Source organism: Theropithecus gelada, chromosome 16 (assembly GCF_003255815.1).
Source record: "Theropithecus gelada isolate Dixy chromosome 16, Tgel_1.0, whole genome shotgun sequence".
Taxonomy (NCBI): domain Eukaryota; kingdom Metazoa; phylum Chordata; class Mammalia; order Primates; family Cercopithecidae; genus Theropithecus; species Theropithecus gelada.
This window is the reverse complement of record NC_037684.1, coordinates 23,952,885-23,978,222: the sequence shown is the minus strand read 5'-3', so window position 1 is coordinate 23,978,222 and position 25,338 is coordinate 23,952,885. Positions and strand designations below refer to the sequence as shown.

The following is a 25,338-nucleotide window of genomic DNA, read 5'->3' as shown; positions in this document are numbered from 1 at the left end:
CAGCCTGGCCAACATGGTGAAACCCTGTCTCTACTAAAAACACAAAAATTAGCCAGGTGTGGTGGTGTGTGCCTGTAATCCCAGCTACTTGGGAGGTTGAGGCAGAAGAATCGCTTGAACACAGGAGGCGGAAGTTGCAGTGAGCTGAGACTGTGCCACTGAACTCAGCCTGAGCAACAAAAGCCAACTGTCTACAAAAAAAAAAAAAAAAAAAGGCTGGGCACGGTGGCTTACGCCTATAATCCCAGCACTTTGGGAGGCCCAGGCGGGTGGATCACGAGGTCGAGATCAAGACCATCCTGGCCAACATGGTGAAACCTCACTTCTACTAAGAAATACAAAAATTAGCTGGGCATGGTGGCATGTGCCTGTAGTCCCAGCTACTCAGTAGGCTGAGGCAGGAGAATCGCTTGAACCCAGAAGGCGAAGGTTGCAGTGAGACAAGATCACGCCACTGTACTCCAGCCTGGCAAAAGAGCGAGACTCGGTCTCAAAAAAAAAAAAAAGATTTCACATAAGCATATGGTTATTAGAATATTAAAGACTTCCTGGCCAGGCGCAGTGGCTCGTGTCTGTAATCCCAGCACTTTGGGAGGCTGAGATGGGCAGATCACAGGGTCAGGAGTTTGAGACCAGCCTGGCCAGTAATGGTGAAACCCTGTCTCTACTAAAAATACAAAAAAATTAGCCGGGCATGGTGGCGGGTGCCTGTAATCCCAGCTACTCAGGAGGCTGAGGCAGGAGAAATGCTTGAACCTGGGAGGTGGAGGTTGCAGTGATCCAAGATTGCACCGCTGCACTCTGGTCTGGGCAACAGAGTGAGACTCCGTCTCAAAAAAAAAAAAAGATTTCTAGGCCAAGTGCAATGGCTCATGCCTGTAATCCCAGCACTTTGGGAGGCTGAGGAAGGAGGATCACTTGAGCCCAGGAGTTTGAGACCAGCCTGGGCAACATAGTGAGACCCCATCTCTATTAAAAAAAAAAAAAGAAGGCCGGGCGCGGTGGCTCAAGCCTGTAATCCCAGCACTTTGGGAGGCCAAGACGGGCGAATCACGAGGTCAGGAGATCGAGACCATCCTGGCTAACACGGTGAAACCCCGTCTCTACTAAAAAATACAAAAAACTAGCCGGGCGAGGTGGCAGGCGCCTGTAGTCCCAGCTACTCGGGAGGCTGAGCCAGGAGAATGGCGTAAACCCGGGAGGCGGAGCTTGCAGTGAGCTGAGATCCGGCCACTGCACTCCAGCCTGGACGACAGAGCCAGACTCCGTCTCGGGGGAAAAAAAAAAAAAAAAAAAAGAGAGAGAGAAAATTCTATACAGAGTCTGCTTTGGAGGTAAGAGCAGCCTGTGATCCACTTGGGAGGGTTAGATAACCTCTAAGAAGTCAATTCTCCACGATACGTAGTCCCTAGATGGAGCTTTCTCCCAGAGTTCAAGGCCTTCCTATTTCTCTTACTGGGCACATGCCTGTCACGGAAGAGCACTATCATACATTACAATGACTCCACTTTCAGTTAACCTAAACTAGGAGAGGGAGATATGCTCAGACAGATCCTGTGCCCCCCAGGCTTCTTTCCCACTAGAAGTAGGGGGATGGTTACACCAGGGGTCCCCTACAGAGAGAACTAAGCTATTATCACGGCACAATGCCACTTGCAATTACCCTGCCCCTGCCATAGGAACACATCACCCACATGTATTCCCGGGTGCTTTTCTGGATTTCACATAATCACACATAAGAAAGAAACCTTTTCCTGTAAGATCCATCTTTGCATGTCTCCCTAACATGGCCTTGCCCCAAGCTCAGTAAACATGACCACCCCACAGAGGCAGAAAAACTTGGTTTGCCTCCTATGTCCTATCTGTCCCTCGTTAGCTACTCATTCTACATGGAAATGGTATATCTCAAACCAGCTGGAAACACTCAAAAACTGCCACCGTATCACACATGTAATAATGTATTAATAGTAACCATCATCTTCCAACTACCCACACCAAGTGAGTATTTATGGTGTGGATAGTCACCTTGGGGTGCTAAAGGAAGAAACAGACTTCTTTGCAGCCCAGTTTCCAATTCTTTTTTTTTTTTTTTTTCCTGAGACAGTCTCACTATGTCACCCAGGCTGGAGGGCAGTGGCGCAGTCTTGGCTCACTGCAACCTTCGCCTCCGGACTCAAGTGATTCTCCTACCTTAGCCTCCCGAGTAGCTGGGACTAGAGGCAGGTGTCAACACGCCCTGCTAATTTTTGTAGTTTTAGTGGAGATGGGGTTTCACCATGTTGGCCAGGCTAGTCTCAAACTCCTGACCTCAAGTGATCTGCCTGCCTCGGTCTCTCAAACTGCTGGGATTACAGGTGTGAGCCACCACACCCAGCCCCAATTCTCTTTTGCTTAGCTTAACAAATGAATCTTTGCTCCTGGAATACAGATATATAAACAGAGGAGAAACAAATGCTGGAGGTGTGCTAGGCAGGTAGCAGTGGATGCCAGCCTGAGACAAAATTCACAATGGACTTTTTCTGCATATGTGGGAAATGCCCTTTGCCTAATTAAGCAAAAGGGGTTTATTAGTCATTTGGTCTCGGACAAGTACTTCCTTTCCGGGCCTCAGTTTCCTTATCTGCAAAAACAATGAAATGCCACCTGCACCTGCAGGACTGTGGTGAAGATGCATGAAAAACAGTTGAGAGTTCCCATCAGAAGCACCACAGACTTAAACAAATGGAACATATTGTCAAAACTAATGAAGGCCAGGAACGGTGGCTCAAGCCTGTAATCCCAGCACTTTGAGAGGGTGAGGCGGTTGGATCACCTGAGGTCAGGAGTTCAAGACCAGTCTGGCCAACATGATGAAACCTTGTTTCTATTACAAATATAAAAATTAGCTGCTCGGGAAGCTGAGGCAGGAGAAGCACTTGAACTTGGGAGGTGGAGGTTGCAGTCAGCAGAGATTGCACCACTGCACTCCAGCCTCAGTAACAGAGTGAGACTCTGTCTCAAAACAAACAAACAAAAAACCTAATGCTATCTATATTCTCCATTTCAATGAAAAATACAGGTGATTTTTTGGGCCTTTTAGAGCTGAGATTCAGAGACTCTTTCTTTCTATAGAAGCAACTGTTTTTGTCTACCTCTGTGAACACAGAACTACCCCAGATTCCAATAAGAAAGAGTCCAGGTGCTGCTCTCAGCATTAAGATGTGCACACCCCCCATGGACGTGGTTCATATAGCCCTCCTCTCCCCAGTTTCTAAATCCAGACTATGCCATATTGTGAAAGCCCTCTGGCTGCATCCCCTCTATCATACCAAATGCTATCCACTCCCACCCCAACCCCACCCCTGGCTTATGTCATATCTGATGGGCAGGAGTTAAGAAGACAATCCCCAAACAGGGGCTGTGTGGCAAGTTTTCCACCAGCCTGCCGCTGTGGGGCAGGGAGCGCACGTGTTATCAGGAGTGGTTTTTCCAAAGCCACGTGGGCGACCAGACATGCACAGAGCACAGCAAACTCTTTTTTTTTTTTCCTTTTTTTTTTGAGACGGAGTCTCGCTCTGTCCCCCAGGCTGGAGTGCAGTGGCGCCATCTCGGCGCACTGCAAGCTCTGCCTCCTGGGTTCACGCCATTCTCCTGCCTCAGCCTCCTGAGTAGCTGGCACTACAGGCGCCCACCACCACACCCGGCTAATTTTTTGTATTTTTAGTAGAGACGGGGTTTCACCATGTTAGCCAGGATAGTCTTGATTTCCTGACCTCGTGATCCGTCCGCCTCGGCCTCCCAAAGTGCTGGGATTACAGGCATGAGACATCGCACCCGGCCAAGCACAGCAAACTCTTAAAGGGAAGGGAGTGTGGGGTAGAGAGAAGGAGGGGAGGGAAGAGAGGGTAAGATAATCTGCCTATGCTCCCAATCACATTTTCACTCTGTTCAAACTTACACCCAGCTGGGCAGGTTAAAAAAGCCATTTTCGGCTGGGTGCAGTGGCTCACACCTGTAATCCCAGCACTTCGGGAGGCCGAGGGGGTTGGATCACCTGAGGTTGGGAGTTCGAGACCAGCCTGACCAACATGAAGAAACCCCATCTCTACTAAAAATACAAAAATGGCTGGGCGTAGTGGTGCATGCCTGTAATCCCAAGCTACTTGGGAGGCTGAGGCAGGAGACTCGCTTGAACCTGGGAGGTGGAGGTTGCAGTGAGCCGAGATGGCACCATCGTTCTCCAGCCTAGGCAACAAAAGTAAAATTCTGTCTCAAAAAAAAAGAAAAAAAAGAAAAAAAGTCATTTTCACTAAGCCACCAGACACATGGTTGGCAACCTTCAAGGCAGGGAACAGAGACTCTGTGGACAACAGTGTTAAGTGTCCAGGGCCTGTGAATTGATAACAAGCATCTCTTTCTTGCACTTCCCTATCTGGTGGTTGGTGGGAGGAGAAATAGCAGTGCCTGCTATCACAGGATGGTGGCTGGCTTGAGAGGGGGCACTTCCAGTCTGATCACACCTCTGAAGCCATCACAGGGCCAACAGATAATTCTCCTCCTTGGCCTAGAAAAGCCACTGATCCAGATTTTGTTTTCTTCCATCTCCTTGCTACACAGAACACTACTAGGAAGTTGGCACAAATCTACCTGGAGTGAAAAGACAGCTAGCATTCATCTTGGTCTCCTTGGCCTCTCACCATATCCACTTCAAAGCCTAAAGCCAGGCAGTCTGGCTTTTTAACAAAATCATAACAAAATCCTACACATTGGCTGTTTCCATGGATCGACCTGGTAACTGCCCAAGCTCACCCTCTAGCTGTAAGTGTGTTGGGAAAAGAACCTACAGGCCTAGCAATGACATCTATGGAAATGCCACGTCTTTGCCACCAGCTGGGCTTCAAGCCGAATGACCAGGATGAATAGGTGACCAGTGATTTAAGGAAAGAAAGAATACTAACACTTCAGGGGGTTTTGCCTTGTAAGTAGCTGAAGAGAGGTATTACAGAGGGGGAACAGTATGTGGGGACCAGAAGTGGGAAAGACCATTCTGAGTGAGCCTGGGGGAGGTGTGGCTTACTCTCCCCACTCTGCTGCCTCCCCAGCAACTCAATCCAACAAGTATTTATTGAGCATGACACTCCCCATCTGCCCTGGCCCTCCCCCTGCAAAAACACTCAAATCTGTTCAAGCTGCAGGGTGAGTTCCATTGCATTTGAACTTGAAACATGAGGTGCCTACTCTTAAAAAGGCAGGCACACAATTTCCAGTATAGGGCAGAAGGGACTCAAGAGGTTTGAGAAAAATAAGGAATATAGCTGACTAGACAAGGCGAAACAATGTCACTTTTGAAAGGGAAAGGAAAGGAGAGAGTAAAAACTTAATTTAACCTTAGGGAGAATAATACATTGACAATTTTTTTTTAAAGCCTTCTCAAAACATCCCAGTAGTTTTCTCTAATTAACCTCACCAAACACTGAGTATTTCTTCATTCTTTGCCTCCTCCAGCTTGAATTTATATTTTATTCACTTATGGATGTGTTAGCAATCTGCTTTTAGAGTTGCACATTAATCCTTCCTTTGACCTTTGAGGATGTAATATCTTGGTGCTCTCCTGCATGTCTTCATTTAGGATCAGATGATAAGGGACTCAAGTGGCAGAGCTGGGGGTGAACTAGGCTGCCCCTAACAAACATGGCTTCCCTGGAAAAGTCATCCTTCGTTTACAGGATAGGGAGCTCAGAGTCAGAGAGGAGGCACCCCGTGGATGGCTTGAGCCCAGGAGACTATGGTGAGCTATGATGGCATTACTGGATTCCAACCTGGGTGACAGAGCTAGACCCCATCTCTCAAAAAAAAAAAAAAAAAAAAAGAGACAAAGGCTGGGGGCGGTGGCTCACACCTGTAATCCCAGCACTTTGGGAGGCCAAGGCAGGGGGATCACTTGAGGTCAGGAGTTCAAGACCAGCCTGGCCAACATGGTAAAACCCCATCTCTACTAAAAATACAGCAATTAGCTGGGCATGGTGGCTCACATCTGTAGTCCCAGCTACTTGGGAGGGTAAGGCAGGAGAATTGGTTGAACCCAGAGACGTGGAGGTTTCAGTGAGCTGAGATCACGCCACTGCACTCCAGCTTGAGATATAGAATGAGACTCTGCCTCAAAAAAAGAGAGAGAGAGAAGAGGCACCCCAAACCTACAGCTTTGTTCTGTCAAATACCATCCATCCTCTAAGAAGCCACATTCAGGCAGTCTTTGAGAGAAAACTCCTTAACCCTTGATCACAGGCCAGCTGCTTCAGAGCAACCAAAACCCTCCAAGTATTCTCAGGCCTCCCCTAGCCTCCACTCCTTTTACTAGGGAGCTGGGAGCTCAAACTGCTAATGTACGCAGAGCTGAGCTAAAGGCACTCCATCCCTCCTCCACTCCCCCAGCAACTCTCGAGGGCTCCTGAGCAAATCCACAAACCTGTATGCCTGAGCAGGGCAGGGTAAATGTCTGCACATGGCCTGGACTTCAGTTCCAGGTCCCTCAGGGCCTGGATTTGAACTTTTTCTATTATGAAATACTTCGATAGCATTCTTTTAAGTTCATTAAAGCCACCCTTGATTAGCTGCAGTGCTCCCACACAGTAAGGGTCGATCAAGGCGTATGTGGGCCTAAGGTGAAGCATTTAAATGACTGCAAAGCTAGGCATTCAGCTTTGTAGTGCCCCTGAGGGGAAAGCACAGTGCCAGGCAGAGTTTTCCAAACCAGGAGGTTTGGTGGGGACCATGAGCTGAGCCTGAACACTAGCAGCCAGCTGTTACGAGAACCTCCCACCATCCAGATGTTGCCAACAACAACGGCCCCTTCATGAGCTCCACAAACTGGAGAAAACTGGGGCACAGATAACTTAGAAATTTCAAATATCATCCACAACTCTTCCCTTTCTGAGATCAGGATTTGTTTTTGACCTAATAATGTGAGTAGATTTGGCTAATGTTTGGTTAATTCATATCCTGCTAACCAAATAATGGAGCCCTCTGTGAAGACTGAACCTAGACAAAGGGGGGAACTGACCAGATTTCCCACCCATCCTTTCTTTGCTTCCACTCTTCCCTGTTCCCACTTCTGTGACAAAGAAGGGTAACATGCATCTCAAAGGATGGCAGAGCTTACTAACCCAAGAAGAGACTATCCATTCTCACTAACTCACTCTCTGGTGAACATCTACCTTTGCTCTGAACTGGGAGTGACACATAAGGTTTTCCTTTCCATTGCTTTAAAAGGGCTCCAGGGCCAGGTGTGGTGGCTCACGCCTGTAATCCCAGCACTTTGGGAGGCCAAGGCGGGTGGATCACCTGAGTCAGATGTTGGAGACCAGCCTGGCCAACATGGTGAAATCCCCCGCCCCGTCTCTAATAAAAATACAAAAAAATTAGCTGGACATGGTGGTGCACACCTGTAATCCCAGCTTTTTGGGAAGCTGAGGCAGGAGAAATGCTTGAATCTGGAGGTGGAGGTTGCAGTAAGCCAAGATCGTGCCATTGCACTCCAGCCTGGGTGACAGAGTAAGAGTCTGTCTCCAAAAAATAAATAAATAAGCTGGGCGCGGTGGCTCACGCCTGTAATCCCAGCACTTTGGGAGGCCGAGGCAGGTGGATCACAAGGTCAGGAGTCTGAGACCAGCCTGGCCAATATGGTGAAACCCCATCTCTACTAAAAATACAAAAATTAGCCGGGTGTGGTGGTAGGTGCCTGTAGTCCCAGCTACTTGAAAGGCTGAAACAGGAGAACGGCTTGAACCTGGGAGGCAGAGGTTGCAGTGAGCCGAGATCGTGCCATTGCACTTCATCCTGGGTGACACAGTGAGACTCTGTCTCAAAAAAATAATAAAAATAAAGATAAAATTAATTAATTAATTAATTAAATAAAAGGCTCCAAACTGCCTGTGGAGTAAGGGTAAGCCCAGGCAGGTCTAGTCAGAACACTTCAGCTAGAGTCAAACGTGATAGTGTCAGTAAGAACTCCATAACCAGACCTGCCCCTCAGAACATGCCACACCCTAAAGTCTGAATCCTTTAGCAGGAAGGCTCTATGTGAGTCATCTAAGAATCTGGAGGAAGATGCTCTAACAGTTCTTCCAAGATCAAGGAATAGAGTGGCCCTGATGCCCATCACACCATTCAAAATAAACTGAATTCAGCAGAAAATACAGGCATAGTGTTCTCTTGGCTACTAAAGCCCACCAACCATTGTGGTAACACCTAAATTAGCACCATCACTATGAAAGGTTTGCATTACTGCCTCCAACTTTCTAAAGATCTATATGTCTAGAATGTGAGAGAACAATGTCCTCTTGCCATCACAGCCCACTGTTGTTCTCACCCCTCTGACACTGACCTCAAATGGTTTAAGATCTCTTAGCTCCATGTTATATAAGTGAGACCTTCTCATACTATATAATCCTTTGCTATCCAAAATACTGAAGAACACATGGACTCACACTCCTTTGGGTACCAAAGAGATAAAGCAGTTAAGCAGCTAGCCCCCAATTTCAAGGATGTCATCACTGGTGATAACATTTAAGAGTCAGATGCTTCAGCAGTGCATTTTGCTGACCATGTATGTGCCTGGTGCTGGCAAAGCTGTCAAAAGCAACAGTTAGCAGTGTTGGGCTAGGAAGTGTCTGGTGTTTTAATGCTTCCCAAACAGAAGCTGCCTCAATCACAGGTTTTAGAAGGGCAATTGTAGCTCTTAAAGGGTTTTAACTGCACCCCCAGGCCTCATTATAGCAAGATGATGCCTTGGCATGGAAAGGTTGGAACTCTCTTCTAATCTCCAGCCTGTTTCTGGCACCAGTAGCCATGTGGACTAGTTTGCTGTGGGCTTTCTCTTAGGGACTCTAATATGCAACCTCCTTTTTATGGTTCCAGACCTATCTAAACACCCATCCCCCAAGAAATAAGTTTTCAAAGCATTGCAAAGAAAGGCGTTTAACAATTTAATAATATAAGCACTGCAGCCTTGTATTCACGAAACAGCCATCCTGGGGAACCTAATCGACATTTGATATAAACTACCCTTCTTATGTCCCTGTGGGGAAGCCAATATTTTAGGGCAACCATGACTACTGCCAGCTCTCCTTAATCTGTTCAGAAAAATAAAAGGTAATGAAAAAAATTCAAAACAGGAGATAAGCCTAAAGTAATTTACATCTGATTGTGAAATGTGTTCACCGCAGTTGTGGGCTGTCAGGTTGGGGAAACGGGTTAAGAGACGAGAGGGGGCAAATTTGCCTAACAGTTAAGGTTTTATGTCAATTCAAATTAGCTTATGTCTACCGAACATATCACCTGACAATGGTGGGGGTGGAGAAGCTGGATTCACACATGACCATGTTCTACAAAGATTGAGAACTGACTGGAAGCAGGTGACCCTCTTTTCTTTTGCCTTAAAATATGAGTGGGACTACAGGCTTGTTCATTTTCTTTACCGCCTTAGAATTTTCTGAGGTTTATATTACACACGTTTGAAACTGATCTTTATATAGGAAAAACAGGTATACTGTTTGAGACAAGAGTTGGCAAACTTTTCTGTAAAGTGACGTATAGTAAATATTTTAGGCTTTGTGGGCCCTACAGTCTTTATCACAACTCTTCACCAACAGCACAAAAGCAGCCCTAGACAATATTTAAATGAAGCAGTGTGGCTGGTTCCAATAAAACTTTATTTACAAAAACAGGTCCAGGGCCAGATATGGCCTGTAGATCATAACTGCCAATCCCTGGTTAAAGAAGGTTCTGGTGGTCAGAGGAGGTTCCAAGGCAGCATTTAGCTTCCCCGGCACCCAGCTGGTCCCAGTGGGGCTGGTCCACTGAAGAAATAATTTGCAAAGCTAGATTAACATTATCTTCATCCTAAGAACATACAGACATACTAAACAAGATAGGCAGGACTAGAACCCAGAACAATTCACCTCCTAGTCCTATTTTGTCCTTCATCATGGTCCTGGAAGAGCATAAAAGTTAGCAGCCTCTAAGTGACATAAGACACAAAAGAGAATTTAATTTAAGGGAGAATTGCAGTAAGAAATTTATCTTAGGTTTCTATTACCCACTAGTGGCGCTTAGCTTTTCTAGAGCTGACTTTCATTTTTCTCTCCACTCTCTTCAGCCTTCCTCACTCCTAGCCCAGGCTCATAAAAATGAAGCCATTCCTCATTTTACAAAGACAAACCTTATGGATGAATGGTTGCAGAAGGCAAATCCTGCTTTTTACACCATAACCCTTTTCACAAGGTCTAATATGTCTTGTCAAGAACACAGCAGGATGTGTGGTGGGGAGATAACTGCACAGCCCTGAGCGTTACATCACTTTGAGATGGGCAAGAGAAACAGGGACGAACTTAATTGTTCCTGAAGCCCAGTCCCAGCTCACATGCCTTTTTAAACAGCTGGGTTTCAGAGCTCTGTTTAGAAAGCTCATTTTAAAAGATGAGAGAATAAAAATGCAAGAGGAGGCCCTGAAATTCTGAAACCTGTAGTACTGGTTTCAGATCAATCTGGGTTTGCTCTTTGAAGCCTGAAAAGGCAATGGGCTCTGGCCAACAGTGCTCTCACGTTGGCGAGCAGAGGGAATAATAATATAAGCAGCAGTAAACACTTTTATAAATTTCTCATGTGCCAGGCACGTTTTAAGCACTTTCTATCTATTAACTCATTTAATTCTTATGATATAGATATTGTTATCCACAGATGAGGAAACTAAGACACAGAAAGAACTTCCTCAAAGTCACACAACTAGTAAATGGCAGAACCTGGATTTAAAACCCAGGCATTCCAGCTCCCAGTGCCATTCTCTTAAAGGTTTATGACTACAAGGGGTTTCCTTTTATCCCATATACTCTACTATCCTAGAGAAAACCACCTCTGGTGCTTTCCAAGGCCAAGGAATAGAAATAATGTGAACACATACGTGGGCTTAAGTTAACATGTAAAAGCCCTGATGTGCCTCCAAAACAGAGGCCAGGTATATTCCCCTAATGCCTGGCCACAAAGAAGGCCATATGCTCTGGCTACTCTCTCCTCCTCCTATTTTTTCCCCTCTCCTGCCATACCGAAAATCTACAAATAATCCCCCCCACTACCAACTAGGCAAATGCCTTATTAAAGCTTCTGGGATATTAATAAGTGGATAAATTATTGATCAGCACAATCTATAAGCAAGAGTCCACCCAACTTACCCTAAATCACCTGACAAGTTATGCAGAGCTCTAGCTTCCTACATTTCTACCAGTATCCCAGGGCCTCTGGCTCTATAAAAGGAGCAGGCCGTGTAATGAACCCAGACATCCAAACCTACATTCTTCTCCCTTCCACAGCATCCACCAGCAATTGTCCTTTTAATATTAGTTCTATAGTAGACACAAAATAACTGATCTTAAAATATGATTGCTAATCAGTTTCCAGCTGCTATACAGGTAGGCTTTCTGTTGTTTTCCACTAAAAGTGACTAAGGTTCTGGTTCTTGTTCTACCAACTTCCCGGGGTTTCAAGGAAGCCCAAACAAAACCAACAAGTTTGTAGTCGTGTGGTTTGCTTTATAACTCATGATAGGCATGAGTTAGTCTGGGCATTGCCTTACTCTGCACCACCAGATTCTAAACATACTTTTACTACTTGGTCACCATCTTGCTACCGGATTTGACCAAGTTTCTGCATCCCAAGATGTGATGCTAACATATACAGTGAAAAGTCCAGAAAGACTTGGGGGCTTTCTACCTGAGATCCTCTTAATCCCATTCCTACCTAGCAAGGAGTAGCCCTGTAGTAGCTACTACTCTGTAATAGCCCCGCAGAAGCAGGAAGATGTGCAGTAACTAGGCTTAGTAATCATCAGAAGCTCAAGAGACTCTGGTTTAGAGAATGTCATTAACCGTTAAGATGGCAGGGATCATGACTTTTGTACATTTGGTAGAGGCTCCGGCTTTGGAAGTGTGCAATGATCTTTTCACATCTGGTGTGAATCAAATACAAGCCTCACTTTCAACTTATTGCCAACCTCCTCATGCAAGTAGGTTCCTTTTCCCGTTCCTAAGTACTTGCATTTGTGGGATCCGTCACAGATTGGAGTATGAAAGCAAGGTTAAGTTTGCTTCTCCCTAGTTTCCCCACAGCCACCACATCAAGCTGTTATTAAGAACCCATTTCAGTGCTGTTCAGAAAGTGGGGTACTTGCCACCGTGCACTTGACTGTAGCCCTCACCCCACTGCCACGTTGGCTGCAATGCCCAGGACAAAACAGCCTTGGTGGGTAGGGGGATGAAGGGAGTAGAAAGGCAGGGGGCAAAACTGCCCAGGTCTCTCCCCGCTACACACACACACACACACACACACACACACGCTCGCACACAAACGATGGTTGGAATGAGACAGCCATATTAAGCAGGTCAACAATCTGGGAACATACAACTTCTGGGACACAGGGAGAAGAATGTAGGGAGCGTGGCATTTGCACCACGGTAAAAGCCGTTAAACTAACTTATTCCAAAGGGCTGAGAAGAAATCAGCTCCAGGAGGTGGCATAAAGGGAAGCGCACGTGAAGCGGTGGAGAATGGAACTCCAGCGCAGTAGAGAGGGATGCTGGGGCCAAACTCAAGCTGGAGAAGTAACACATGGCTGCACGGGGCTCTGCTCCATGCCCCTCCCCCTCCCCGTGCAGGCGTCCAGCGCCCACCGACTCCTGCTCCCAGCGCCAGCCCTCCGCACGGGGCGCCCCCACCGCCCGCCACTCCTCCTCACGCCTCGCTCCCACCCCCTGCATCTTCCACTCACCCCACACGACACCTCTGCCCACTTTTCGGTTACGCCCCCAAAGCCAGCCTCCATCTGCCAGGTCCCTCCCCTCACCTCCGGGACCCGACTCCCCGCACACTCCGTCCCAGCGGTGCTCCCCACGTTTCAAGGCTCCTCGCTCTCGCTCCCTCCGCCCTCATAGACTCTGAACGCCCCCTTTCTCTTCCCTCGCCCCCATCCACTTTCCCCTCACACTTCTCCCCGTCCCCTTCCCCCGGTCACGCGCCCCCCCCCTCCCCCAACGGCTCCTCCCACGGCACCCGCTCCAGGCCCGGCTCACCTGCACGGCCACCCCCGTCCCGGCGCTGGTGCGGCTGCTGCAGCTGGAAGGGGATCGTGGCCCTGAGCGGCTGCAGCCCAGCCCGGGGGGAGCCGGCGGGGGCTGGGGGAGAGCAGCCCCGTCGGAGCCCCCCCGACCCTCCGCGCCCCGGCCCCCAGGCACCTCCGCCTCTGCCGCCCGCTGCGGCCCCTGCCATGGCCCGCCCGGCTGCCTGCCTCAGCCCCACAGCGAGCCCCACACAGCCCCCCAACCCCCGCTGCCGCTGCTTATCTGCTCTACGGGGCGGGGACCGGCCCCCTCATCCTAGAGCTGTCATTGGACTGCGAAAACCCAGACCTTCCACCCCAACCAATCCACGGCTTAGCCTTCCCTTTCCGAGGACGATTGGTCGATGTGCCTAGCGATCCAAGCCAAGACCCCACCCTCACACCGCCCCCTTCGGCTTTCCAACATCCCAGGAGATGCTGATTGGCCTGTACAGAAGAGGGCTGGTTCTCCAACGCCACCAATGAGAAGACGCGGAATAGGGGAGCGTCACACCCAGTCCCAGGTAGTATGCAAATATAATGTCACGTGACGTCAGGCTGAGCTGGAGAGTGGGGGCGGCGCTGGGTGTAGGTTGGAATCAAACACTAGTGAAATAATTTTTGGGGGCGGGAGTAGGGAGCAGTGTCAAACTTTAAACAGTTGAGTCCCTGAATCACCCAGAAAGCGATACCTTCAAAAAGTATTACATTTAATTTAACCTAAAAAACATTAGTTTTAAATCCTTATAGGATCTCAGTGCTACTTACAACCTCCAAACTAAGAGCCTACAAATTAATGCAAGGTTTGCATATTATTTACATGTGATTTGCATTATATTTGTGCATTTAATGGCGACCTTGCCTCATGTGACACTCACATCTGTCTTTCTCCACATTTCCAAGTCCCTACTTGGTGTTGATCCAACCTTAAAAAAACAATTGCTAGCCTGTAAATTAAATTGGGACTCTGAAAAGAAGCAGGGAATTTCCCTTCAGAGTCGTCCACTCCAAGTCTAGCTCAGCAGAGTGAAAGGAACAAAGCGACTAAAAAACTTGCCCAAGTTTGCACCGTGACTCCGTTAACAAATCCTGGTCTTCCCAGATCAATGCTCTCTGACCTACAAGTCAAAATGAGAGTGGAAGGTCCCCAAAGAGAATGCACGCAGTTGTGAAAAGCACATGCTGCAATATATATAAAGGGATTTGGGAAAGAAAATAACATTTAAGATACTATTGAAAAGCATTATGCTTCAAAAGAAAAAAAAAATTACTCTTGGTATTTGTTAATCATTTTGTTCTACATATGGAAAAAGCAAAAGTCAATCAACCCTGGATTGTCTGTGATTAGGGACCATCCAAATAATTGAATAATTCCCTCCAGATTTATATTTAGCTGTGAATTCTATTTTTGATCTTGCTACAGATTTTTCTTTCTATTTCTGTTTTTGCCCAGTTTAATGTTAAAAAGAAGATATTCCCTGAAGCCATACTAACTAATCAGAGAAAAAGAGGTAATCTGGGAGCCTGCTGTGAGGCAAGGCGAGGTCATTCTGGGATTAAATATTGAAAGTAGATAATACCCAAAGTGGAAATTCAAGAGTGGGTTGAATATTAAAAGTAGCCTACATATAGTGAATGAATTAAGGCAATGGAACATCCTGAAGAAAGGTTTTCTTTGCAAAGAGTGTACTTTTGCAGTTTTGAAGGATTTACCTCAAGATCTGACATTTGAACTGTTTTATTGATTGAAGAATTGCTGTACTACTTTTCCATGAAGAGGACAACCTAATCAAAGACTGTAATAAACAAAAATTGATGAACTGATTAAAAACTCAGTCTTTATAAGCTTAATTAACTCAGTTGAAAAAAGATATCTTGCATTTATATTGTTCCTCAATTTCAAGTAGTTCAAAGTCTTCATATACTTTTAAAAAATCCTCATGACAATCTGGAAAAGGAAAAACGTGGATTCTTACCATGGTGCAAGTAGTGAAACAGAAGTCCAAAGAAGTGAGTCCTTTTGATTTCTAGCTCAAATCTCTAACACATCAATCATATTGAACCACCCTGCCTCACATCTTCATTAATAAAATCAGTAATGCTAGCAACGAATATTCATTGAATTCCTCTCTCCATGCTAGGTACATGTTAAGTACCATGCATACCTTATCTTATTTAATGCTCAAGATCACACTTGTGAAATGGGTATTATTTCCTCTTCACTGAAACTTCAGGGAGAAGTACAGTAACATGCCCAAGGTTACCCAGGTAGCCTGACTCCAGAGCTGAGTTCCTGATCTCTATGAGTGTAAAATTTTCTTAAGAACACAGAATTACTGTTTATATCTTACATAAAGAGTCTCCAAAGATGCAAATCTGATTAAGATGCTAAAATTAACATCTGTCTAGTGTTTTATAGCTTTCACATACATTATCTCATTTAATTATCACAATAGGCATGTAAGGCAGAAAATGCAGATATTATTGTCCTCATTCTTCGGGAGGTTAAGTTCTACAGAGGCTAGGTGACTTGCCCAAGATCATCTTAGTAAATGGCAGACCTAGGACTTACATCCTTGGTCTTTTGACTCCAGATTCAATGCTTTCCCAACCAACACTCAACTTCTAGACCACTGGTCCTGCCTGAGAGGCAAAAGGTAGACTAGTTGGTCTTTTGAAAGCTTTTCTTGTCTGACAACTTATACTATGTTAGGACCCCTCAACATGTAAATTCTCAGTCTTAGGAGATGATGAGTGGTATTTATTAGCTGAGCCAGACAATGTGTGTTTAGAAGTAAAGCCCTAGGATGAGGATCTTGAAACACTTTGGGTAAGTGGCTTCCTCTCTCTGTGCCAGAATCACCCCTGCTCCATCAACCTCACAGACTTGTTCTAAAAATAAGGTGACACATTATTGTACAGATGCTTTCTTCCCTCAGAGAGAGAAGTAATATGCATGGTTCCATGGATACTGTGTTTAAACTTTATTCCAAAGCCAAGGTACCAGAAATTAAGAACCTGGACAGTAGAAAAAGAGCCAGTGGAGGTGGTAAAGCTGAAGAAATGGATCTTCTGAGTCCAGAAAGTCATGGTCTTTCTTGATAAGTTGCTGGCAAGACACTAAAGTTGATCTTAGCTGGAGGAGTGACAAGGGAGGCATGCATAGAAGAATTTGGTCCTCTCCTTACTAGGTATCATGCTCAACCAGCTGTCTCTTATTCTCTTCTCTATCACTAATAGCTTCTCCTGGCATGGGCATGATGGGAGGATAAGGACTACCTCTGAAGATGAACCCCTGTCTGCTTCCTCCAATGAAAGAAGCCTTGGCTTTGGGGAGGCTGTGTGCTGCTAAGGGGAGATGCCTTGCATTCATTACAAAGCATCTAACTTGCAACAAAACTTTGCTACTGCCCTTACTGTCACCCTTATCAACATCATTGCCATTAATTAATTAGCTCATCACAAGTTTATTGAAATGACCATTATGTGCCAGACACTGAGCTAGGCACTAAGCTCTGAATGACAATAATGTTCAGAGACATTGTCCCTGTGCTGAAGTTCACAAGCCAGCAGGCCGTGAAGCCTGTATGCAGAAGTGGCCCTGGGCTAGATGCTAGTTCATTTGGGATACATGACCTGGTTCCTGCTTTCAGAGACTTTGGGTCAGAGGATCACACTAAAAACATCAAAAGTAGAGGACTGGCCGGGCATCGTGGCTCACGCCTGTAATCCCAGCGCTTTGGGAGGCTGAGGCGGGTGGGTCACCATGTAAGGAGTTCAAGACCAGCCTGGCCAAGATGGTGAAACCCCATCTCTACTAAAAATACAAAAAATCAGCCGGGCATGGTGGCAGGCGCCTGTAATCCCAGCTACTAGGGAGGCTGAGGCAGAGAATTGCTTGAACCCAGGAGGCGGAGGCTGCAGTGAGCCAAGATCGTACCACTGTGCTCCAGCCTGGGCAACAGAGCAAGACTGTCTAACAACAACAACAAAAAAAAGCAGAGGATTAAAGATACTAAGTGCATCAATAATTTTTTTTAATCTATAAGAGACTTATTTGCTTTATGGGTTTCCAACAGCAAATGCTTAGGCCCATGACTGCAGCATGCTCTTGGGATTTCCACAGCTAAATGTCAGAAATAAATGAGGACTCAAGGAATTGGCATTATTTTTCCTACAGGTGTAAGTCAGAGATATAGCCATTCCCCAAGCAGTCCCTATGAGGTTTCAAGTCTTAAAAGTTGCAAGAGTCTAAGATACTACCAAGGGCAAAAGGCTGTGGCAACTTTTGGCAGATCAGAGGATCAGCAGGGAAGCCTTACCCTGCTGGCTACTGAATCGAGAGGAACTTTCCACTCCTGAAGGACCTCGCTGGGCCTACATCCAGGGCACCTTGAATTCCACCCTGTGCCTCCATTTATGCCGCAATAACCAACAAGAATGGGAGTTTCAAATCACTATTTTTACCCTTCAAAATATGATACCCAGTAGCAATTATTCAGCAGACTAGAGAAGTCTTGGTATTCCTTGGTACCTGGAAGACAGTCTCTGAACTTCCTAGTAAATTCTAAATGCTTACGTCTTTGCTCCCCCCTCCAAGTTCCAAAATAATAAAACAGAAAATAAGATGACGCAGATACACTGTGTCTCTTTCCGACCTACCTCCTTTACTCAGCCTGTGTCTGAAATGTCAGGACTGGCTCCTCAGGGAACAAGATCCTGAGGAAATGGGGTCAGAACTGAAGGAGCAAAGCAGCCTGAGAGGGATTGGGAAGGAGGGTTGAGGGAATGAATGAGGTTATGGGAACAGAGTAGGGAGGGGGGGGTCCTAGCCCTCAGCATCTCTTCCCACTCTGGTGCCTCCCTCTCCCTGCATCCCTTCCCTCTTACTCTCAGGGTAGCCAGATGGCCTGGATTTTGACCTTCAGTACTTTCTCTGACTCATTTTGTCCCTTGCTGTGGCCCACCACATGCTGTCTTCTTTCTTAGTTCTCTCACTTGTTCCTTCTTCATTCAGACTGGCTGACATTCACCCCTTCAGTCTCCTTTTGCTCTCAGTGGGCATCTACTTTCCTTGCTAAATGGCAGCCCTTTTAAAATGAAGATTCTTGGCTGGGTGTGGTGGCTCATGCCTGTAACCCCAGCACTTTGGGAGGCTGAGGCAGGCAGATCACCTGAGGCCAGGAGTTCAAGACCGGCCTAGCCAACATGGTGAAACCCCGTCTCTTCTAAAATACAAAAATTAGCTGACCATGGTGGCGTGCGCCTGTAGTCCCAGCTACTTGGGAGGCTGAGGTAGAAGAATCCCTTGAACCTGGAAGGCGGAGGCTGCAGTGAGCCGAGACCGTGCCACTGCACTCCAGCCTGGGTGATAGAATGATACTCCATCTCAAAAATAAATTAAATAAATAAATAAATAAAATGAAGATTCTCGTCCTTGACAATAAATGATATGGTGTAAGTTTTCAAACAGGTAAAGGGTAAACGTAGGATCAGAGACATTAAAACTCTAGAATAGGCCAGGCGCGGTGGCTCACGCCTGTAATCCTAGCACTTTGGGAGGCCAAGGTAGGTGGATCACAAGGTCAGGAGATCGAGACCATCCTAGCTAACACGGTGAAACCCCTCTCTACTAAAAATACAAAAAAAATTAGCCGGGCGTGGTGGTAGGCGCCTGTAGTCCCAGCTACTCTACTCGGGAGGCTGAGGCAGCAGAATGGTATGAACCCAGGAGGCGGTGCTTGCAGTGAGCCACAGCACTCCAGCCGGGGTGACAGAGCAAGACTTCGTCTCAAAATAAATAAATAAATAAACAAATAAATAATAATAAAATAAAACTCTAGAATATTGGACTTAATGGCACTCTAAGAAAAATACAAAGTAGGGGCCGGGCGCGGTGGCTCAAGCCTGTAATCCCAGCACTTTGGGAGGCCGAGACGGGCGGATCACAAGGTCAGGAGATCGAGACCATCCTGGCTAACCCGGTGAAACCCCGTCTCTACTAAAAAAATACAAAAAACTAGCCGGGCGAGGTGGCGGGCGCCTGTAGTCCCAGCTACTCTGGAGGCTGAGGCAGGAGAATGGCGTGAACCCGGGAGGCAGAGCTTGCAGTGAGCTGAGATCCGGCCACTGCACTCCAGCCTGGGCGACAGAGCCAGACTCCGTCTCAAAAAAAAAAAAAAAAAAAAAATACAAAGTAGATTTTAAACAAACAATTGGAAGAAACATTAGAAACTATATGTGATTCAGCCTCTCACATTAGAAACAGATGCCCAGACAAGGGAAGGACTTGTCAGAGGCCATTCAGCAAATCAGAGACAAGCAAAGGACCAGGATTTCTGCATCCTGTTCAGTGCTGCCTCAAAACATAAACAACTGGGCTGGGCGCAGTGGCTCACGCCTGTAATCCCAGCACTTTGGGAGGCCGAAACAGGCGGATCACGAGGTCAGGAGATCGAGGCCATCCTGGCTAACATGGTGAAACCCCGTCTCTACTAAAAAATACAAAAAACTAGCCAGGCGTGGTGGCGGGCGCCTATAGTCCCAGCTACTCGGGAGGCTGAGGCAGGAGAATGGCGTGAACCCGGGAGGCAGAGCTTGCAGTGAGCTGAGATCCGGCCACTGCACTCCAGCCTGGGCGACAGAGCGAGACTCCGTCTCAAAAAAAAAAAAAACAAACAAACAAACAAAAAAAAACATAAACAACTTCTAAAAGAATTTAGGGCCAGGCATGGTGACTCATGCCTGTAATCCCACTACTTTGGGAGGCCAAGGTGGGCAGATCATGAGGTCAGGAGTTCAAGACCAGCCTGACCAACATGGTGAAACCCTGTCTCTACTAAAAATACAAAAATTAGCTGGGCATAGTGGTGCGTGCCTGTAATCCCAGCTAAAACTCGGGAGGCTGAGGCAGGAGAATTGCTTAAACCCAGGAGGCAGAGGTTGCCATGAGCTGAGATCGCGCCACTGCACTCCAGCCTAGTTGACAGAGTGAGACTCCGTATTAAAAAAAAAAAAAAAGAATTTAGATGGAGTACTTTTCAGCCACAAAAAGGAACAAGCTACTGATATTTGCTATAGCATGAATGAACCTTGAAAACATTATGCTAAATGAAAGAAGCCAGGGGCAAAGAACTACGTATTATATGATTCCATGTACATGAAATGTCCAGAAAGGCAAATTTACAGAGAGAGCAAACAGATTTGTGATTGCCTAGGACTGGAGGTGGGAGCAGGGATTACCTGCCAATCAACACTTTTTCAAACTCTTTGGGGTGATGGGAATGTTCCTAAGCTAGAATGTTATGATAGTTGCACAATTCTATAAATATACTTAAAAATAATAGAATCGGCCAGGCGTGGTGGCTCACGCCTGTAATCACACCACTTTGGGAGGCCAAGGTGGGAGGATCACTTGAACCCGGGAGTTCAAGACCAGCCTGGTCAACATGGTGAAACCCTGTCTCTACAAAAAATACAAAAATTAGCCGAGTGTGGTGGCGCATGCCTGTAGTCCCAGCTACTCGGAAGGCTGCGGCTGGCAGATCTGTTGAGCCTGGGAGGTGGAGGTTGCAGTGAGCCACGATCATACCACTGCACTCCACCCTGGGTGACAGAGTGAGACCCTGTCCCATAAAAGTAAAAATAAAAATAGGCTGGGCATGGTGGCTCACAACTGTAATCCCAGCGTTTTGGGTGGCCAAGGTGGGTGAATCACTTGAGGTCAGGAGTTCGAGACCAGCCTGGCCAACATGGAGACACCCCCATCTCTACTAAAAATACAAAAATTAGCTGGGCGTGGTGGCAGGTGCCTGTAATCCCAGCTACTAGGGGGCTGAGGCAGAAGAATTGTTTGAACCTGGGCGGTGGAGGTTGCAGTGAGCTGAGCTTGTGCCACTGCACTCCAGCCTGGGCAACAGAGCGAGATGTCTGTCTCAATGAATGAATAAATAAATAATAGAATTATACATAAGTAATGGGTGAATTTTATGGTTTACAAATTATACCTCAACCAAGCTGTTTTGAAAAACAAAAAAGGATTTAGATAAATTTATCTCTGAGAGATTGATGATGTGTGGGAGACTCTGCTAATCTTTCAGGGGAATATCCCAGGAAACAAATATACCTGCTCTTAAGATATCCCTAAAGAGTCACTGTGAGAGACAGAAGAGATGGCTCTTTGGACTATGGAATATCCAGGCTGGTATTTCTCATTTAAAAAAAAAAAAAAAGCCCTCCTGCACTAAAATATATAAGCTTCCTAAGGAAAGCAGGTATGTCTTGGTCATCTCTCCATAATACCTAGCACTGTGACCAGCATGCAGATGGTGCTTCATGAAAAGTGAATTAAAGTACACTCTAGTTCTGCTGTGTCATGTGGGTATCTTGAGAAACCAGCTGGTTTCTAGAGCAGTGCCTTAGTGGGAACAGTTTGCATCCTCCACACCTGACTTTCCTAGGCACCCCCTCCCAGAGGAAAGTCTCTGGAGAGGGGATGCTGGTTGAGTACATTCCCAGGAGACTGTGTATAAACCAAAAGATCTGTTTCATGCCCCACTTTAAATTTCTTTCTTCTCCACTGTTTCCACTTACCTTCTTCAAGTCTGCCTCAAAACTACAATTGTTCCCAGGGGCAAATAAGCTACAGTATCTTTGACATTCTCCACCTGATCCTACATCCACTCCCTCTCCCTTTCCTTCACACCATGCACCAAATCAGGCATCAAGTATCATCAAAAGGGCCAGGTACGGTGGCTCACACCTGTAATCCCAGCAATTTGGGAAGCTGAAGTGGGAGGATTACTTGAGCTCAGGAGTTCGAGACCAGCCTGGACAACATAGTGAGACCTGGTCTCTACTAAAAATTTTAAAAATTAGCCAGGTATGGTGGGGTGTACTTGTAGTCCCAGCTATTTGGGAGGCTGCGGTGGGAGGATTGCTTAACCCAGGAGATCAAGGCTGCAGCAAGCTAATATTGTGTCACTACATTCTAGCCTGGGCAAATGAGGGAAACTCCACCTCAAAAAAAAAAAAAAGTAGCATCAAAATCCAGTTCATGCTGGGTGCGGTGGCTCAAGCCTGTAATCCCAGCACTTTGGGAGGCCAAGGTGGGCGGATCACGAGGTCAGGAAATAAGACCATCCTGGCTAACACAGTGAAACCCCATTTCTACTAAAAATACAAGAAAATTAGCCGGGCGTGGTGGCGGGCACCTGTAGTCCCAGCTACTTGGGAGGCTGAGGCAGGAGAATGGCGTGAACCTGGGGGGCGAAACTTGCGGTGAGCCAAGATTGCGCCACTGCACTCCAGCCTGGGTGACAGAGCAAGACTCCGTCTCAAAAAATAAAAATTAAAATTAAAAAAATTAGCTGGGTGTGGTAGTGGGCCCCTATAGTCCCAGATACTTGGGAGGCTGAGGCAGGAGAATCGCTTGAACCTGGGAGGGAGAGGCTGCAGTGAGCTGAGAACATGCCACTGCACTCCCCCTGGGCAACACAGTGAGACTCTGTCAAAACAAACAAACAAACAAACAAAAAACAAAAAAACCAATTCAAAGATATGAAAATATAACAAAAGAGATGAGTAATTTGAAAAGTGGTCTGTGGTCTGATTTCATTTAGACCTGGGGCATAGGCCCCAGAGCTTATTTTCAGAGTCAAAAAATATCATTTATGGCCAGGTGCGGTGGCTCATACCTGTAATCCCAGCACTTTGGGAAGCCAAGGCGGGAGGATCACGAGGTCAGGAGTTCAAGACTAGCCTGACCAACATAGTGAAACCCTGTCTCTACTAAAAAAAAAAAAATACAAAATATTAGCCAGGTGTGTGTGGTGGCGGGCGCCTGTAATCCCAGCTACTCGGGAGGCGGAGGCAGAAAATTGCTTGAACCTGGGAGGTGGAGGTTGCAGTGAGCCGAGATTGCACCACTGCACTCCAGCCTGGGCGACAGAGTGAGACTCCGTCTCAAAACAAAACAAAAAATTAGCCAGGTGTGGTGGCACACGCCTGTAATCCTAGCTACTCAGGAGGCTGAGGCAGGAGAATCTCTTGAACCCGGAAGGTGGAAGTTGTAGTGAACCGAGATCACACCACGGCATTCAAGCCTAGGCAACAGAGCGAGACTCTGTGTAAAAAAAAAAAAAAAAAAAAAAAAGAAAGAAAAAAGAAAGAAAAATATCATTTATATTGTAGCTATAAATTGCTGTAGATGACTACAAAATATCACCACGGATTTTTATTCAATTTTATTTTCTGTGCCAGGGCAGAGATATCCCCCTGCCCTGCAACTCCATCTTCACCATCATTTACTTTAGCTTCAAATTAGACCTCACTTTCTCCAAGTGTTCCTCATCTGCCCTTACCAGCACTAATTCTTTCAGGACTTAGGTGTTCAGTTTGTAGCCCAGAATAATTTTGTAGTGGCTTAAGGTAGCTTTTTTTTTTTTTTTTGAGACAGAGTTTCGTTCTTGTTACCCAGGCTACAGTGCAATGGCACAATCTCAGCTCACCATAACCTCCGCCCCTCCAGGTTCAAGCCATTCTCCTGCCTCAGCCTCCCAAGTAGCTGGGATTACAGGCATGCGCCACCATGCCCAACTAATTTTTGTATTTTTAGTAGACGGGGTTTCTCCGTGTTGGTCAGGTTGGTCTCGAACTCCCAACCTCAGGTGATCTGCCCGCCTCAGCCTCCCAAAGTGCTGGGATTACAGGCGTGAGCCACTGCGCCCGGCCTTAAGGTAGCTTTATAATTTCTCCAATTCATTTTAAACATGGTTGTCTTTTCTCCCCAACTGAAAGCAAAGGAACTCATTAACTCTGGTATTTCTTTTTTTCTTTTCCTTTTTGTTTTTTGAGATAGTTTTACTCTCTCTCTGTTACCCAGGCTGAAGTGCAGCGGTGCAATCATAGCTCACTGCGGCCTCAACTTCCCAGGCTCAAGCAATCCTCCTCCCACCTCAGCCTCCAGAGTAGCTGGGACTACAGGCAGTTGCCACCACACCTGGCTAATTTTTGTATTTTTTGTAAAGACATGGTTTTCTCATGTTGTCTAGGCTGGTCTTTTTTTTTTTTTCCCCTCCTAAGACGGAGTCTCGCTCTGTCATCTAGGCTGGAGGGCAATGGTGCGATCTCAGCTCACTGCAACCTCCGCCTCCTGGGTTCAAGCGATTCTCCTGTCTCAGCCTCCCGAGTAGCTGGGACTACAGGCTTGCACCACCATGCCTGGCTAATTTTTGTATTTTTAGTAGAGACGGGGTTTCACCACATTGGCCAGGATGGTCTCAAACTCCTGACCTCGTGATCTGCCTGCCTCAGCCTCCCAAAGTGCTGGGATTACAGGCGTGAGCCACCGTGCCCAGTCAACTCTGTTATTTCTTATCAGCAACTAGCACAAGCTAGTGCATCCAGCAATGTTGAGTCAGTGTTGGTTAGTTAAGTATTTGACTATTTCTCCAACTAATATTTCTGATCCCCTCCTGAAAGTTGAGGCTAATGGTCCTGCAGGCTGATAGTGGGGAAGGCTCCAGATTTTGTGAGGCCTGATGTTTTGTCTTGAAAAAAAAAAAATCAGCCGGGCACCTTGGTAATTGGATTACAGGCTTCCCTTCACACCATGCACCAAATCAGGCATCAAGTATCATCAAAAGAGCCAGGTACAGTGGCTCACACCTGTAATCCCAGCAATTTGGGAAGCTGAAGTGGGAGGATTACTTGAGCTCAGGAGTTCGAGACCAGCCTGGACAACATAGTGAGACCTGGTCTCTACTAAAAATTTTAAAAATTAGCCAGGTATGGTGGGGTGTACTTGTAGTCCCAGCTATTTGGGAGGCTGCGGTGGGAGGATTGCTTAACCCAGGAGATCAAGGCTGCAGCAAGCTAATATTGTGTCACTACATTCTAGCCTGGGCAACTGAGGGAAACTCTGCCTCAAAAAAAAAAAAAAAGTAGCATCAAAATCCAGTTCAAGCCAGGTATGGTGGCTCATGCCTGTAATCCCAGCACTTTGGGAGGCCAAGGCGGGTGGATCATGAGGTCAGGAGATGAGACCATCCTGACTAACAAGGTGAAACCTCATCTCTACTAAAAATACAAAAAAATTAGCCGGGCGTGGTGGTGGGCGCCTGGTAGTCCCAACTACTCAGGAGGCTGAGGCAGGAGAATGGTGTGAACCCAGGAGGCGGAGCTTGCAGTGAGCCAAGATCGCACCACTGCACTCC

General features: G+C 46.6%; 1 protein-coding gene across 1 annotated transcript in view; it reads right to left on the bottom strand.

Moving 5' to 3' along the window:
* Positions 1-13,356, bottom strand: part of FAM117A (family with sequence similarity 117 member A) — a 53,776-nt gene extending 40,420 nt beyond the window's left edge. Inside the window, exon 1 of the mRNA XM_025363217.1 lies at positions 13,098-13,356. Within this exon, the coding sequence (XP_025219002.1) occupies positions 13,098-13,293 (196 nt within the window). The 5' untranslated portion in view covers positions 13,294-13,356. The remainder of the gene's footprint in view (positions 1-13,097) is intronic.
* Positions 13,357-25,338: the final 11,982 nt, after the last annotated feature.